The sequence below is a fragment of the Nymphalis io genome, chromosome 11 (assembly GCF_905147045.1).
Source record: "Nymphalis io chromosome 11, ilAglIoxx1.1, whole genome shotgun sequence".
Lineage (NCBI taxonomy): Eukaryota > Metazoa > Arthropoda > Insecta > Lepidoptera > Nymphalidae > Nymphalis > Nymphalis io.
The window spans coordinates 9,635,073-9,654,475 of record NC_065898.1 but is presented as its reverse complement, the minus strand read 5'-3'; the positions used below and the strand labels follow the sequence as shown (position 1 = coordinate 9,654,475).

At 31.7% G+C, this 19,403-nt stretch overlaps 1 protein-coding gene across 2 annotated transcripts; it reads right to left on the bottom strand.

Annotated features, from left to right (window-relative positions):
• Positions 1 to 440: 440 nt before the first annotated feature.
• On the bottom strand, positions 441 to 17,439 carry LOC126771945 (uncharacterized). Of its 2 annotated transcripts, none has more exons than XM_050492124.1 (3): positions 17,352 to 17,439; positions 2,336 to 2,484; positions 441 to 1,908 (listed from the first exon to the last, which is right to left on the bottom strand). In XM_050492124.1, exons 2-3 carry the CDS (start codon positions 2,471 to 2,473, stop codon positions 844 to 846), a joined length of 1,203 nt encoding a protein of 400 aa, XP_050348081.1. In that variant the 5' UTR covers positions 2,474 to 2,484; positions 17,352 to 17,439; the 3' UTR covers positions 441 to 843. The 2 variants fall into 2 exon arrangements, with proteins under 2 accessions (XP_050348081.1, XP_050348082.1); XM_050492125.1 differs by lacking the exon at positions 17,352 to 17,439 and adding an exon at positions 2,735 to 2,824.
• Positions 17,440 to 19,403: the final 1,964 nt, after the last annotated feature.

Here is a 19,403-nt window from a genome sequence, read left to right as displayed (position 1 = left end):
AAATGATCATAACTGTCAACGATCGTTTCCTGATTGAAAAAATTAAAAACACAAATTACTGTAAACGGGCTAATTATGACGCAAACACAAATAACAAGTTTATACTAATTATTGTTTTAATACTTAAAGAGATTAATTTAAGTATATTTAGAAAGAATTCTTTTTTTTTTTTGTTTATATGACTTACTTCATTTTTGCCGCGAATATATTTTTTAATTCGCTAGTTATTAATTGTATAGGGTTGAACTTCCAATACTGTATTTCGTAATAAAGCATTAAGAAAAGAGAATAGCAAAGCAAATATGTATTATTTTTAAGTATTTTTTATAAAGTAAAGGCATTTAATAATGGAAATGATAAGGAAAAAAAATGTGTAACTTTTGTATTCATATTTAATATACGATAAAGGCAATAAAAATCACACAATCGATTAATCCGTACAAATGTTTCGAAAGTAATTCAAAACAATAACATACAGATAAAAAAAAAAGATTAACCATATGTTTTCAAATATCAGGAAGACTTGGAGATCAAATACATGGCACATTTACATATATTTCAAATTCTTAACTTATACGCTTAAATAAGGCACATCTGTGTAATATAATACTTAAACTAATAATATAACAAGTTACAACGAATTAAAGCTTTATCATGGAAGAATTAGTATCACAACAATGAAGTGATAGATAAAATGCGTAGTTATACTTTATAATAGACATCGTTTATCTTAATACAGGAATTATAGGCACAATGGTCCTAATCCTCTCCAAGGAACAATTATATGTGTCTAACTACGCAATGTTATCTACATTGCTGGTTGCCTAATTATCATAAAAAGTACTACCATGGGCGCCATTTGTTTGCATCTATTTCAAGGTCCACCGGTGGTCCATCTCGGCGATCTTTTTTCTCCGCATAAAAAGCATCGAGCTGTCGCCTTGCTTCTTCTTGTTTTTTATACTCTTGGTATTCGATTAATTTTCTTTTCTTTTTAGGTGGCAAATTGCTGTAATCCATTGGCAAAGCACAATATTCCGGTACATTGATGCTCGCTTCGGGTTTTTTTTCTACCACAGGTGGTTCTCTATTTGGGCTCCTATATTCAGTTTGATCTTTTGGAGAGTGTGTAGATGATTTGATTGGTGAACGAATTTTTCGCAGATCTAAGGTGTCGTTACTGCTTGGGAAATTATTTGGTGTAGGATAATGATACGCAATCTCGTTTCTGTAAGCTTCATCTCTTGCATAACGAGGTTCGACAGGCAGTTCTGAATTCGTATTGATATCGACGTTAGCAATGTTTTCATTTCCCCGTTTGTCCATGATGTGTTGTCTGATTTTTTGTAATATTACGTCTTTCGCCTCAGCCGGTACTTTGTTGAAGTAAGTTCCATTTCGGTGGCCATTTATTGAACCCTGTTCGGAGCCATGATGCGAAACCAGTTTATCGACTGTTGTTAAAAGACCGGCAATAGAAACGTTTTGTTTATTATTATTTGGTCTTCCAAATGACCACTGTTTGGGTGCGCTGTCGGCTGAATAGACTGAATCTTCGGCATCGGATGAAGATCTCTCATGGTCGCTGTAATAGTGGTGTCTGTCTGAAGCTACTGAAGAAGGTGATATTGGTGGAGAAAAAGTTGGTCTCTCTGGTACTTGAATTGTCAGCGGTTGAGCGGTTATCAATCTCGATAGGTGCCCAACTAAATTTTGACTCACTTTTGAGTCTAAATCCGGCACTGACATTATAAATCTGCACGCTTCAGCCGCACATTGACCAAACCCCGCTTGAAATTTCTTCGCCTCCAAAACCGGATCCTTAGGTCTATGCAACTTCGTGAGATGATTAACAGTTAACTCAAGGATATCTGCCTTTTCCAACTTGCTTAAGTTGTCGTCATCGATCTGGGAACAAAAATAAAGTAGTTAATATAAAACGCAGGTGCACTTCGAGTCGCACGTTACGGGAGTTAAACGTCATATTAATATAACTGTACTAGTTAGCTTCTGTTTATTAAAGGGTGTTTATTTTTATATTCAAGTTTTGCTACGGTTCAGCTCGCGTTTAATAAGTGCTCGGATGACAAATAAAAAGATAATAACCGGTCCCAGATAAACATAAATGGCGCGTGAATGAATTAAGATGGATTGTGATGGTCGGAATCAGTAATTTAATTCGTATTAAAAGTAACTTTTATAAATGTGAACAACATGAGAATAAATAAACACAAGGCTCGTTATTCTTAGTTTTTCATAAATCGATACAGGACAGGATGAAGTTGTAAGTCACGGCGCGTACGAAGAAGTAAAAAATGTGGGGACAAAAACTCACCTCCAAGGCGCCGACCATTAAATCCTTCAGTTCATCAAGACATCGATTAATGCGTGCGCGACGTTTTCTTTCAAGTAGAGGCTTAGTTATCTTCTTATATTTAGCAGTCTTAGATAGAGGTGCGGGATCCGATGACATTTTGATAAACCCTGCCAATTAAAGTTGCTTATTTAATATTTTGCAAGTAATGTAAATATATTTACACATTATTGTGTAATATCAAAATTCACGGAATGTAGTTAATTAATTCTCAATCCTATTTTAGTATGTTAGAATTTAAAATGAGCATACATTATGATATTTTAGATTATATTTAAATGTTTTTTTTAAAAATAGAATAGCTGCTAATTTGCTATTTTTAAATTATTTTTTTATTATACAGCATTTATAACTGCTAACCTTGAAAACACGATCACAGATTTGAATGTTAAAAACGGTTTTTGATAGAGCTTTGAGCCCGACACACGCGTCTCCGCCCGCGGGTCGGATGGTACTGCCTGAAAAAAGCCTTCTTCTCGTCCCTCGCGTCGCTTCCCGTCCCTTCCCGTCCCTTCCCTGCCATTCATAGCGTGCGAGAGAGCACGTGTGGCCCCGGGATCAGCTTACCAACATGCGTGAAATACTTTCCCAGAGACGTCTTAAATAACTTTTAGTATGAAATATTTTGTTATGGAGTTTTTATGTGATATTCTGTGATACTTTTTATTTTTATTTTTTCAAATACAATGTGTTAAATTTAGAAATGAGACATGATTAAATTTACATTTAGTTTTCTTCTTAATTATAAACATATTTTTAATAAATTTTAATATTAACACTCATTAATACTACAAATTAAAGTTGTATCTAAAAGCCTCAGTTATTTTGCTTATATTAAACCACGTGGTATATATATTTTTTAATAGTTACTGCGCCCTAACTTTCGGCTTCCTTTGTGAATTAACAGCATAATAAACATTAAGGAAAAAAACGTTAAAACAACCCAAGTGATTATTAACTTATAATAAAACGTACTTAAATAACACAAAATACATAACTGTACTGGGTATTTATTATTTAAAGATAACACTACTTTCAACGAAACCATATGTACCGCCATACCATTTTTACTTTGTCGGTTCTTAACTTAAGAGACAAAAAATGTAACACAACAAATGAAGCAGGCCCAAAATGGGACATAAGTTAAATTGCCTCGCGGCAACTTTTTCTAGCCAGGTAGAAATTGGCGCGAGTCGGCCTTTTGAATTTCGAAATACTTTGCTTTTATCATTTGAAAATGTTTGACCCATACTAAATATTAAGATGCTCAACGGTTAAATAATTATTAGCCTTAGGCAGGACAAAAAATAAAAAAGAAGTTAAATACGACCATTGCCTATTCTATTTATAAAAAATAGACTTTATTATGCGCTTATGTAGAAAACGTGCAAATTACATTACAATAATTAATTAGCATTTTTTTTCTACATCTAAGTATATTTTTATATACATTTCATGATTTTATGCAAATTTAAACAGATATAAACATACTTGTTTTAAAATAAATATATTTAATGTATCTCCTCCTACATATTACGCAGATGTAGAAAGGTTATTAATGTTTTAGGTATGTATATTTTTTTCATTAATAGATTTTGGTACTGTTTTATATTGTATTAATGTATATTGTTTAGAAAACGATCGATTAATCTAATGAAAAAAATAATGGACGATTTTGCTTACTAGCACCTTACAATCATTATTTTGTCTACAAGAAAACATACTCAGAAGTTACTTCAGTACAGAGTAAGACTAAACAATGACGCATTCTGTGCACGAATTATCGATTAGGTACTACGATAAAAAGTTGAACATATGAACTCTTACATTTCTTTCATTTTTGTAAAGGACTAAATATTTTGGGTATTACAAATCAAGATTAGCTTTACTCAACGAAATTGTTCAAAGTTATTTGTGTGTGTTTATAGAAATGTGTTTCAACTTTAAAAAATAACACGAAACGAACTTTGACTTGAAAGACGCTGCAGAGATTCATTAAAGTTTTTTTTTAAAGTAATTTTTTTTTAAATTTAATTATGGTAATCAAACTCGAATAAATCGGCATCGGATATTCGTCAATTAATAATCTATCGCGATGGAGATATATTTCTTTGCTATATATTACATGCACAAGTTACAATTTCAGACGCTAACCTATTTAATTTTAAAGTAATAAACTGTCTCTTAAACTTAAAAAACTAAAATTTCAATGTATTGAGAACAACATACATGAACAAAATTGTCAAATTTGCCACCTCAAAGTCAGCTCGCGCGCTAAAGGCACACATTTATTTGATCCCGTATTACACCCTATAGTCAAAAGCTTACAGACAAGACAAAGATAAGAAATCACTTTTACAACAAAAGTTTCCAGTGACATACATCACTATTATATATTAACTGATATTTTTTATCATCTCTTTGCTTGAACTTGTGAATCTAAAAACAAATATTTATTTGTCCTTTCATTAAGCAACCAAACCACCAATTCTTATACGCATGACCCTGGCACCAAAATAATTAGTTTTTATTTGAATCCAGCGGTCAATAATGTACAATTATGACATTTTGTTATTTTTATATGCATATTTATTAAACTTAAATATTATATAGTAAATAAAATATTCGATGCGTATTATTTTGTAAGGCATTCGATTAAAATATCATAGAAGTAATTATTACAAACATGGATTTAACAAATAAATTCAACACGGATGAAGCTACGAACGAGAACTAATTTTCGGCATGATAGAATATTTCTATAAATACGTTTTTTTTAAATTATGATTTGTTCAACTTTGGCGACCATTAAGAAATAATTTATTACTGACGAGTTGAACAATAGAAATGCAAAAGATATGTATAAAACAATAAAATGTCATAAGCATATTCAGAAAATATTTATTAAATTACTACGAGTAGCTTTCCGTTCCGGCTTTGCATAGAAAAAAACAGGTGTTCGCTTCGTAACATTATTTTAAATAAAGTGATATAAGCAAATATTATGATATAATTAATTAATAAATATCCAGCCACGCGATTTATCCGTCCCAACATTTAAAGAACGCTGCAAGCTTTTTTTTTATAAATATCTTATAACATCTTTTAAATACATACTGGTCTAAATTGCCAACTGTAAAAAAATGATTTTTTGTTTTCACATGTGTCTTATATTGTTTTAAATTAAACAACCTTATATATATATTATATGTACTTATATAATTCCATTTTTAGTTTGTTCTTAATAAAGTTTACTGTTGTTTTGGCTATCGTATATTTAAAATATAGCATTCCTGATTTTTCTGTAGATATTGACAAGACTTACGATTCCATAGTACATTTATGTGATCCATCTTTTATAGTTTAGTCAGTGAAATCAAGTTAGCACTGAGGCCCTTTTACGACTTAATTACATCAAAACTATGAGTGTAATATATAAATTTATTTATGAAACCTTCCTTAGTTGCAAACACGGAAAAAATATCGTATAATTTTATGTTTATCGAGTAGTTCAGTTTAAAAGTTATTTTATATTCCATAGATATATAAGTAGTGATATGCTAACACCAGCAGCAGTAAATAAACCATAAAATACAATTAAAAACACTGAAGTTATACATATAACAACAATAAATATGTAAATAGACCATTAAAATAATAGTTAACTTTTATTGTAAACTAATTTAAGTTTGTCAAATCTTAGTTAAAAGTATAATTTTATTAATCTAACGATTGAAACCATACTTATTCGTAGTTACACGTGTCAAAACAGAAACCATTAAAGAAATATTAATATGCTAATATGGTAGATCGCGTTCGTTTCTGTTATCTGATATTTGAATTTTATCGTTATCAACCAATTTACAAAACTTGCCTTGAAATAAACGAAGTGTCCTTAAATCTACATATATAATATATACTCTAACAGTACCACAATAAATTATTCCTTAATTATCTGTAGTTCTATTAAAAAATATTTTACGATGTTTACGAAATGTGTCAGAGCTTTTATACTCTTAATAAATTAGTTTAAAAGTGGATAAATAAAATAATTAAATAATTAATAACGTGATTATTTTGCTAGTAAATATGACAAGTTTGCACACTTGATTCTTAGCCGAGGATAGTGAGTTCACACGGGCAATTATTACTGAATTTTCATGTGTTTATAATTTACACGACAACGAAGGAAAACATTGTGAGGAAACCTGTATGTGTAGGACGAAGATCTGTGAAATCCGTATTGGAGTGAGGTGGAGGCTTTAGTCCAGCGGTAGGAGATATACAGACTTTATTTACTTACTACTACTTATAAAATAAACATTTTGTCTGTGTAGGCATGTGTCTAGATGCCAATCTCATTTAGTACACGGCGTCCGTCAATTGTGTAATTAATTTAAAAATTGTCGTAAAATAAACTTTACACATTGTTCTGCATAAGAAAATTATTATTCGCTAGTTGTCAGCTTTCCGACTTAAAAATTACCAATAAACGGCTGACGATAATTGCTTCCTTATAAAATGCCTAGACGTATCCGTCGGCTTGCGTGACAATCCAGAATGCTCCTCACAATATTTTAATTTAAACACGTTTATGTTATATTTAAACATAGCCAGGAATTTGCATATTTATATACCTAGGATAAACCCAAAATTATAGGGGATAATTGTTTGGTGGTTTATAAATACGTAAATAACTGTAGTAAGGCTAAAGCCTTACCAGTTTTTTTTGTTACTTAGGTTCCAGTCAAAATTCTTTTATTTTTCCTAATGAACACCAATAATTTGTGAATGAGCCAGTGGAAGTAATAGCATAAAGGACATAAAATCTTCGCTATTGATGACCATCTGGTTGCTCATTTGTCTGTTTGCCTTCCTATTATAAATTTTAAAAAAATATCATAAATTGCCAGTAATCTTTCAAGTTTAACGAAACATCAGAATTGCCCTGCACGTGGGCATAATTGCTTCAATATAATTAGCCTAGTCGTGTGGGTGTCCGTCGGCACGCGTGGGAAACCAATGGCTGACAATTCTCAGATCAACGCGATCGCTTCGATACCAAGTGTAAACAATCTATACTCAATATGAACAGGGAATTGATACGGATTACGAACAAGAATTTGTTCTTAGAATTATTAAATATGACTTCAAGAAATAATAGGTAAAATTTTTGCTTATACGAATACATTATGTAAACAACATGACGTGAGTGCAAAGTCTGAATGTAAAAATACTTGTTTGACGCGGGTACGCAGTTTTTTTTTAATTTTCAATTTTATGAAAGAATTTAAAAACAATCAAAGCAAAATAACTATGTATTAGTATCTGTACTAAACTACGGGTGTGTTTTACTCGATAAAATCAAAACAATATTAAAAAATCTGACGACTCAACCACGTCACATCGAATCTCCATCTTCCCACAGTGACATATGGTAACGATTTATTATTTAATTATGCAAAGAAGCATTCATGTGTATCTTTTGAAATCTTTTCACACCTCCGAACATTTCTTTTCAAATTTATTCACTTTGTTAATCCTAATAGATTGTTGACTTTCACATATCATTATCTTACTATGTGTCTTTAGTTTTACGATTAACTTATCTTAAATTTTGTTTTTAGAAAAAGTTCATTTATATATCCTTCATAGGTTCACTATTGGATACTGTGCCCTGTGACTTATTACCATTTTGTATGCCTAGCTTCCGTTACGTTGAGGTCACCATCACAACTGTGAATGGAAATCTTAATATATTATTTATTGTTTTTTCTGACGTTTTCATACAATGCTACAAACCTTCATCGTAGGAGTATGTCGATGTCGGTTCATATATATATTATAGAATAGGAAGGCGGACGAGCATATAGGCCATCTGATGGTAAGTGGTCACCAACGCCTCTTGCCACGCCAACTTCTTACATTGGCATTGTAAGAAATGTTAACCCTCGCTTACATCACCAATGCGCCACCAACCTTGGGAACTAAGATGTTATGTCCCTTGTGCCTATTACACTGGCTAACTCACCCTTCAAATTGGAACACAACAATACCAAGTACTGCTGTTTTGCGGTAGAATATCTGCTGAATGGGTGGTACCTATCCAGCCGAACTTGCACAAAGCTCTACCACCAGTATGTATACTTTAATAGCATGACATGACCGACAAACTGATGTCTATAACGTTGTAATAATATTTAGTTTAACTTGTCTATTTCTTATTCTAGCCAATATATTTTGTCATCAGTTGTCAGTATTCTGTTATTGTCTGTGTTCCGTTATTAGAAGTCGGATCTCTACCGGAGATTCTTATCATCGAAATGTAGATTATACTAAGAAGAAATAGCATAAAACTAAATTGTTAGAAAAGCCGAGATGGCCCTGTGGTAAGAACGCGTGAATCTTAAGCGATGATCGTGGGTTCAAACCCGGGCAAGCACCACTGAATTTTCATGTGCTTAATTTGTGATTATAATTCATCTCGTGCTTTACGGTGAAGAAAAACATCGTGAGGAAACCTGCATGTGTCTAATTTCACTGAAGTTCAGCCACATGTGAATTCTACCAACCCGCATTGGAGCAGCGTGGTGGAATAAGCTCCAAACCTTCTCCTCAAAAAGAGGAGAGGAGGCCTTTAGCCCAGTAGTGGGACATTCACAGGCTGTTACGGTAAATTGTTAGTCTTTTTCTCAAATTAAATTTCATAATCGACTATAAGATTATGTCACAACATAAAAAACCTTCTATTTATACGATTTCAAACACAAAACAGAAGAAAACATAAGGTTTCTCAAACAATTCATTATAAAACAAAAATTATTACTAAATTTCAATGTTATGTGGCACCCATGTTATGTAATAAAATAAATAAGACCTTATATTTATCCACTTAACAATCACTAATGTAAAAAATACTTACATTATGGCTTAAAACGCAGGACTATAAAAATATCAAAGATTTTGTAGTAATATTCACTTATTTTTTGTTAAGTAATGCTACATTAAAATAACTATAGTTTACATATAAAACATAAATAAATGAATAAAATTACAATATTAAAAGAATAATAATATTTATAAACTGTTCATAAATACATGCAATAAACATGATAAATAATAAAACATATATTTTTATTTGTTAATACAAATATAATAATAAAAAAAAATTAAAAATTCGTATTTGCTGTAGTCTAACCGAACAAATTGTAAATAAGTCGGTAAATGAAAAAAGTTTTGTTATCATAAGCACGCTATTCTTCCGACAACAGACTTCTTCTAATATTAAGTTGTAACACATTTTAGCATGTCACTTTTAAAATTTCGTAACGTCATCGGAAGAGACTAGCGTCTGAGACACAGGCTAGATTAGGCGCTTGTACCTATTGTATAATTGGATGGAATATGTGAGTGATATGATTGTGGATTGTATTCCAATTATTCAATGGTTATGTTAAGGGCACTAAATGTATTTTCTATTTTTATTTGGTGTGCAATAAAGTATTAAAGTATTTCTAAAAATATATATGAAATCGAATTTATATATATTGAAATCGACAAATATTAACGACATGCTATTTTATCACTTAAATTTTATTGTATTGTGTAAACAGACTTATCTGGTAATTTTTTTAAACATAAAATTTATACATTAATAAATAACGTAACATTTATCATTCTTACAGTATGTAAATTAAGCACTATACATTACTGGTGGTAGGGCTTTGTGCAAGCTCGTCTGGGTAGGTACCACCCACTCATCAGATATTCTACCGCAAAACAGCAGTACTTGGTATTGTTGTGTTCCGGTTTGAAGGGTGAGTGAGCCAGTGTAATTACAGGCACAAGGGACATAACATCTTAGTTCCCAAGGTTGGTGGCGCATTGGTGATGTAAGCGATGGTTAACATTTCTTACAATGTTCTATTAGGTCTAAGGGCGTTTGGTGACCACTTACCATCAGGTGGCCCATATGCTCGTCCGCCTTCCTATTCTATAAAAAAAAAATTGTATTTTATTTATTAAAAATAACTTATGTTGCAGAAATGTGAATCGGTTGTAATTAATTGCTCACATCGATATATTTTATATTTTATTTATCTAATCAATTTGCAATGAATTTATTATAATCTCCTTGCGTAAACATCACTTAAGAGGACCACGATAAAAACTAAGATGTGTGATAATCATGATTCAATGCAAATATTTTACGTAACTTAGATTTATTATATATATGATACGCAAATTAACTGCTTAATCATTTGGCAAACTTTGAATGTATTATTCATATCTGAAGTAAAGCTTATTTTTATGTCCTTGTATATCATAGACAAACAGCGTACTGGAAATGATATATGTCATATTAACTGATATAACATACTCCTATTCTATACCTGACTAAACATTTTGAATATGTTATGTTTAAACTAAAATATAAATTCTTTAAATCAATAATACATAATTCTACAACAGTAAACGAACATTTTTTATAGTATTTGTCATATAAATGAAATTGTTAGAACTATCTCCTGTATATAGTTTTATAAGCTTACTGATAATTTAAATTGGAATTCACCTAATACAAATATTGTTATTTAGTGGGAGAATTAGTGGCATTTATCCTCACAGTTAGTATTTACTGGTGGTAGGGCTTTGTGCAAGCTCGTCTGGGTAGGTACCACCCACTCATCAGATATTCTACCGCAAAACAGCAATACTTGATATTGTTGTGTTCCGGTTTGAAGGGTGAGTGAGCCAGTGTAATTACAGGCACAAGGGACATAAAATCTTAGTTCCCAAGGTTGGTGGCGCATTGGCTATACGCGATGGTTGACATTTCTTACAATGCCAATGTCTAAGGGCGTTTGGTGACCACTTACCATCAGGTGGCCCATATGCTCGTCCGCCTTCCTATTCTATAAAAAAAAAAAGTATGTCTACCTGGTAGTAGAGCTTTATGCAAGTTGTGGTAGTAGAGCTTTTGTTGTGTCCCGGTTTGAAGACTAAGTGAGGCCGCATAAAATACATAAGTTTCGTAGCGATATAGTGATATAAGAAATGGTAAATATTCCCACACTTGACCTTTACTTCTCATCGGGTGGTCCATTTGCCGAACAATAAACTACCATAAATAAATTAAAAAATAAAATTTTATAATTTTACTCTATGATGTGCTCTGCGATTTATTAAGGATGTTTAATCCTATCGTAGTATACCTTAGAGATCGTTTAATAGCTATTTTATTGGTTCATAGCTTGACATCTACAATATTATGTTAACATACGGATTTTGGGCGTGTGTGGTTATTTTAATTAAATTATTCGTTCGTAATTTATTCATTAATTTACAGGTTTTTTATTATAAGAATGAATTATAAATAAACACTTCAGCGATCATTAAATTTTAATTTATTAAATGGATAATACAGATGTAGATATTTTAAAATAAATTAATTCAAATTAAAAGCCTGTAAATTTCACTTTACTGGCCAAGGTATTTTCTCCTTTGGATAAGAAGCTTAATACATAACGTTGCTCCTTTTGGGCACATATGGCAAATTTTTATCTGATACATGCAGGTTTCTCATACTGTTTCTTCACTATAACACAAAAATTAAGCACGTGAAAATTCAGAGGAGCTTGCTCGGATTTGAGCGCACAATCTTCGGTTAAGATTGTTGTTTTAAACAGTTGGACCATCTTGACTTGACATTTTTCCTACACATCTAAGCCTAAAGATTAAGGCTATATGTCAAATAGTTCGAACTTTTATTCCACACAGGTTTTTCGTGTAATGAATTACTTAATATTTTCATAGGCGTGGTGGTTGCAGGAAGCCGTCTAAAAAACTATTTTTTTTTTTAAATCTTTTAATGGTTTTACATCTATATATATATGTAAATGTTATATATATATACCTTTTATATCGTTATTGGATGAAATAATTATTAAAAAATTTAAAACATATTTGATATATTTTTGTTAATCAATAATAACTTATATATGTCTATAAATACACACACGAAGACATATATATTATTTATTATACAATTTTTAATATTTCATAAAAATCTTATTTATTGCCAATCACTCCAAAATCGATTAACATAATAAGTTTTTTTTTATATTTCCATTTGTTAACTGGCATTAATATTATAATTTAATCAAATTTATTCAGTTACCTACCTACTAAATTTCAGGAAGTATTAGTTAGCACGGGGGCGAAGAAGTAACATTTAACGATAGTAAAACCGCGCAGGTGTACAGTTTTATGTACCGTGGTTTAAGCTATGTGGATTGTCTTATACTGTGTCGACTGTTCCTCATATTGTACTATTTCGATTATCACGTGGTTGAAGCTATGATGTGATAAATATATTCATAATAGGGTAACAATCTCTAAGCTTGTATATATTTATACACATATATAATGAAATAGCTAGCATGTATACACTTTAATATTTACAAATAACGAATGGCCTTTAATAAATTCGATTTTTTATAGCACGAGATGAGTGCTTACATAGAAAAATAAGAAATGACGTCTTTATATTTAAGTTATATAGTTAAGTCTCTATTTTATGTGATTTCAAAAAAGGAGGTTTTTAATTCGCTTGAATTTTTTTATATTTGTTGTCGCACGTCTACGTCATTTATGATCTGATTTGAAAAATTATCATTTTATTCTGGGGGTATGCTTTTTTTATGGTCTCGAATTTTATTTAAAGTTGATTTTGTTTTATAAGCAGATAATTAGCTATTTATATTCTAAGACATCAATGCTAAGAGTTGCCAGCTAAATAAATAAATATAAATAAATATAAATCCTGATTAAAATTAATAATAATTAATTAATATGACTAAATAAATATAAATCCTGATAAGAGGTATATATTTAAGTCATGGTTTCTGTAATGATCACTATCACTGGCTCAGTACTACACGCAGCAATAGCGCAGGCGCACGTCCAATCCGCACGGTGTCTAACACCAGGCTGCTTGATTGACAACTACCCTCTCCACTCGTGTACATGAGACAATGTATTGTATCTATTGCATAGATACAAACACTACATCCCTTCCCTTTTAACAAATTGCAGTTATTGTAAACGTAATCAATGTTGTTAAATAATCACACTGAACTACTTTTATTTTTTTTTACTCATACTGTTTTAGTTATACAAACATTTTTTTATTTTTTTACTTATACAAATATACTTGAATAGTTATCAAATATTAATTTACGTATTATTTTCTTCCATTATGTGATCCTCGTTTTTATCGGGCTCTTCTTCTATCGATTCCCACTGTCCCTTCACACGCTTCAAGTGAATTACGATCCTTCGTAATCTTTGTTTAGTTTCTTCATTCCTTATTGTAATATCCCCTCCTACTGATTTTTCCACTACATGTGGCGTAGGGTTATAGGTAGTTGAGAGGTTATTAGCCTTTTCCATTTCTTTTACGTACACCTTCTCTCCTTCTGTCAGTTCTAGGTTTTCCGCCCTTCTTTTACGATCTCCATACTCTTTCCCTTTTTCCTCATGCAACTTATCTCGGTCTCTAACTTTCATGTCATCTGACTCATTTATATTTTTCAACATAGGGATTTTGTCCCTGTTCAACCTTTTGAAGAAAATTTCTGAGGGCGTCTTTCCTGTGACTGAATGAGGAGTGGAGTTGTACATCATTAAATATTCATGTAGTGTATCTCTCATATATATTACATTTATTTATTATAAATAATAATAAATAAATGTGTTGTCGAATTGGAGGGCGTTAGTAGCTACGACACAGTAATATACTATTGTAGTTACTATCGTATATATTGTTTAAGATATGTATAATTTGTTCAAAGTAAATAAATAAATAAATATATCTCGTTTTTCACAAGAACCTCGTAGTTAGAGTTTTGACGCTCCACTTCTTCATTCATTTGCGGTCAATATGGCACCGTATTAAAAAGGTTAATGTTACAATTACGACAAAAAATTTTGAATTCCTCACTAACGAATTGCCTCCCGTTATTAGCAGTAATTGATAGCGGGTAGCCCAGTCGACTAAAAAGTTCTGTTAAAATCTTTATTATTTGCGAGCTCATTACGGTTCTGGTAATCTTGATTTCTTTATAGCGACTGTAATAGTCAATGACTACTAGGATATAATCATTATTCGGTAAGGGACCTAATAGATCCATAGCAATATCAATCCTTGGTTCAGATGGAAGTTCTCGACGTTTCATTGGTGCTGAAGGGTTTGGTAAGCTCACTAAGGTGTATCCTTTGCAGCTTTTTACCATCAATTTGACGTCTTTATCCATTCTAGGCCACCAAACCTTAGAACGAAGGCGACTCTTCATGGCAACAATTTCCGGGTGTCCCTCATGAGCTGCTAGTAAATCCTGTTTCCTAAGGTTCTGAGGAATAACTATCCTGTTTCCTCTCAAAAGGATATTCTCGTAAAAACACAATTCGTCCGAAAATATTTTATATGATTTCACAGACTCATCCCACTGGTCCATTCCATTCTTAACATTGTTGATTTCCTGATCGCCTGCTGATTCTTTTATTATTTCTTGCATTTGAAGTCACACAGGGTCTGGCGAGTTCGACTATTTGGTGGACATAATTCTCTTCTAATGAAGGGATTGGCCGATCTGAGTATTTACACAGCCGTGATAATGGGTCTGCAATATTGGTCTTACCCGGTTTATATTTTACGTTGTAACGATAAGCCTGGAGTCGCAAAACCCAACTTTCAACATGGGCGCATGGTTTTGATTTCGGACTGAACAGAAATTCCAATAGCTTGTGATCTGTTATTAAATCCAATTCTTTACCAAACAGAAACGTATTAAAATGCTCAATCGCCCATATCAGCGCAAGAACCTCTTTTTCTGTTTGGCTATATTTTCGCTCACATTGACTGAGTGTCCTATTTTCGTATGCAATCATTCTTGGTCCTTTACTGTCTATCTGCACTAAGACTGCTCCTAGTCCTACATGGTGTGCGTCCGCTATTACTTGCGTCTTGTCTTTGATATCGTAATATCCCAATGTTTCTATGCTTCATTGTGATCATCCTTCCAGTATTTTTCTATGTTCGCCTTTTTTCCAAGTTTCTGTCTTAATATTTGTTTTAGTGGTTCTGTTGTCGTGACCAAATTCGGAATCAAAGTTTTTTAGGTCTAGTTAACTATATATATATATAGTTAAACTTTCCAATTCTTCTATTGTTTTTGGCAATCTAAATTCAGTTATACTTTTTATATATTTTGGCAGCGGTTTTACTCCTTCCGGTTTAAGTTCATGCCCTAAGAAATGTATTGTCTGTACTTTGTAAATACATTTTTCTTGATTCAACGAAACATTGTTTTGCTTCAACTACTCCATCACTCTGGAAAGTCGCAAGTCATATTCTCTTTCGTTGCTCCCCCAAATTAATATGTCATCATTAAAATTTATATTGTACTTCTTCATTTTCCAGGTAATTTACTGTTGTTTCAATTCGTTGTCGCTTGTTACAGTCTTTTTCTCTTTCTTGATATTGTGCGAGTTTACGCTTTTGTCGAAATGATTTAGTTTTGCCGCATCTTTGATAATAGCCTAATTTACCACATCCGTTCCATTTCTTGTCTTTGGCTGGGCAAGGAAGACCTTGGGAGATATGCGATATATTTCTACATCTGGTACCCTTTGGCGTCTTTTCCTCTTCACTAAACTCATTTCCGTGCCGTTCAAAAGTCTTATTTTGTTTAAGGAGGAAATAGTCATCTAGTTTACTAAGAGCTATTCTGAAAATATTAACATTCTCCTCAGGTTCCACGTTTGCTCCAGGCAAATTGTAGAATATTTCCTGCAAAGCACTCCCACCTAGAACTAGCAATGTAGCTCTCTTTTTAGCTGAAATCGTGATATCGGCGGCTTCAAGGTAAATTTGGAAGGATCGTTTCCATTTTTCCCATCTCAGACCAACTGAAGCACTATCACCCACGGTGACGGTAACTGATTTGCCATGATTAATTGTATCGGGCGACCTCTTATTTACAATACTCTTATTTTAAAGATGTCCAATACGTTCTAAATTCAATTTAATAAATTTCTTGTTTCCAATATAATGGAATTCTAAATTTAAAGTTTATTTTCAATAGAATGAAAATCTAGAATTGATTTGAAAATTTTCTAAATTCAATTTAATGAACTTCTTGTTTCCAATTTAATGGAAATCTAAATTTAAAGTTTATTTCAATTGAATGAAAATCTAAACTTGGACCACAATAAATACTATACCTAATAATTCCTTATTTTATTCACTTTGCCACGCTAAGTATGTTCCTTTCAATAAAACATAGTTAGTTAATAATTATCAAATGTATTGAATTTAAGCTTGTAACCTCTATGTGAGTATATTGTGGTTGATTAAATACATAAAACTTGTAGAAAATACACCGTTATCAAAAAAATCAAATCACCAATAAATGTTGAAACAGATATTTAATATTTTATTTGGATTACCTACTTATGAACAAATGTTAATGAGGTTACAAGAATAAATTATTGTAAGAAGTATAATTATCTAATTATTTTGTTAAGATTTTATTGAATAAACACGACGGTACATTTAACAAGTTACTTGTTGTTTTCTTAATTAGATACTATGTGAAATAATACCGATAATACAACCGACAGTAACACCTTTTCTATTATTTTAAATATTATTAAAACATAAGGAATGGTAGGTTAACGTTTTTTCCTTTTTCCATACGATTTTCACCGTTTAGCGAATTGAAATCTTGACTCATTAGAATTATTTGTATAAACATATTCCTTAACGATCTTACAGATTACTTTTACTATATTAAAATAGAATTCATGCCGTAAATAGATTGTAATATGACTTGTTAGATTTCATGAACAATTAATCACTCCGTATTATCATCTTCCTTTCCTTTAAAATAAATAACGTTTTTTATTTACTGACCTTTACTCTCTTCGCCACTTGTAATGATCACTATCACTGGCTCAGTACTACACGCAGCAATAGCGCAGGCGCACGTCCAACCCGCACGGTGTCTAACACCAGGCTGCTTGATTGACAACTACCCTCTCCACTCGTGTACATGAGACAATGTATTGTATCTATTGCATAGATACAAACACTACAGTTTCGAAACGAGAATGTTATAAAATAATAGTTAAATAAATCGTAATTTTTCTCCTGTGTCTAATATAATTAATTGTAGTATTAAATAAAGTATAAAAAATTAAGTACAGTAACATTGAATGTACCACGACTTATCTTTTCGAAAACTGTATTTTATACTTGTGGGACGACATCAAAACGACCTGGAGGAATTCTCCGAGACGCGAATCACTGTGAACTTTTAAGCACCAGACTCCGATCGAGAATTTCTTGGCTGAAATACTCAATATCTCAATATTGTACTATGAAACCTGCCCTTTTATTTCAATATGTAGAAGGGCAAATTGATAAACGGGCCATCTGGTAAGTGTTCACCGCTGCCCATAAATATTGACTCTGTAAGATATATATAATAAAGTCTTTTCATCGCCAAAGGTGGTACTTACATCCCTAACTGTCCTCTAACCTTGGGAAATACCATGTTATGTATCGTATTATTGTTGTAGCCCTTAGTTACACTGGCTCGTTCTCCCTTCAAACCGGAACACAACAATACTAAGTTTTACCATTTGGCGGTAGAATATGTGATAGGTGGATTTTCCTGATATATAATTTTATTCAGTTCCTAATATTAACTTTTATATACATATATAAAGTAAAGATAACGTTACAAATTTAGTTAAATAGACGCGTTATAAACATATTTATCTACACATAACCTTAAGTTTTATGGTCAATAAAAGCCTCCCAAAGGTCAAGACTTCATAAATCAATCAAATTGAATCCGTTGCGATCTTGATTATATGTTGAAAATTAAATTCTTAATTATTATCAAATCCAATTGATGACATAATTAGGTATTTATAAGTGATAATCTTGTTTAAGGAAATGAAAAGCATGCGCCTTAAAATGATAATAGTGTTGGCTCTCACGGTAAATGGCTAGACAGTGAGACAAAACACGGCAGTGTTTATCATAACGTTTAAAAAACGAATGTATCGATTGTCGATGATAAAAAGTGTATCGATGATAGTTTACAGAACTAGTTTGTGGCGCGGCGCCCGTGCACTTAATTGATGGTCATTCTCTGATGATAGCGATAGCAAAAAGACAATTTAATTATATCTTAATATAATAATCAAGTGTGTAGAAGAACACCATTTAAAATTGTTTTAACTGATTCTAAAATATTTATAAGTTACGTAATCTGTTCTACCAAATTAAATATTGGAAACTAATTTAGAAATATTATATAATACTGCCATTCTACAGACAATAAATCGCATTTAGTTCAGATAAAAAAATTCAACGTCACTTCCGATTATAAAAAAATATGATTTATCAAAATGTTTATGTTATCCGTACAACGTTAGTTAGTCTGTAGTTATCTGTCAAAATTCGCTCCGGCCGGAAACTTGGCCGTGGGAACGGGAGATGATCGGTTTTCTCAATAAAATCGCAAATAACTGCTGTATCTTAAACAGTGATAGCTTCAATCCTTTTTATTTACAATGGCCGCAGAAATCGTGATGCTGTGATCTTTTCTGTTCTACTAGAATAACATCACGTTGTGTTTTTAATTTATCACAAACTACAAGAGGTGTAGGTAATATAATCAGTATAAATTATAATTATAATCCTAGTTATTAATTTAAGCAAAACATGTGTTTTTAATTTTATTCCAAGTTAGTCCGGTTATAATACGTCTGATCTCGTCTATCGTGGTCACGACACGAATAACATGTTAAAAATATGTATGTCATATCTCAATGTAAAATTACGCTTATGTTTTCATGTATATTTTCATATAATTATATATAATAATAATAATGTCCTCCAGACCGATTTCGGTCACGGCGACCAATCTCAGAGAAAAAGAGATTTTCCAAC

Bases quoted from the DNA above. Each gene is read 5' to 3' on its own strand.
- LOC126771945 (XM_050492124.1), bottom strand. From the start codon at position 2,473: ATGTCATCGGATCCCGCACCTCTATCTAAGACTGCTAAATATAAGAAG. The intron at 1,909-2,335 runs GTGAGTTTTTGT...TTTTGTTCCCAG, and splicing joins TAATGGTCGGCGCCTTGGAG to ATCGATGACGACAACTTAAG.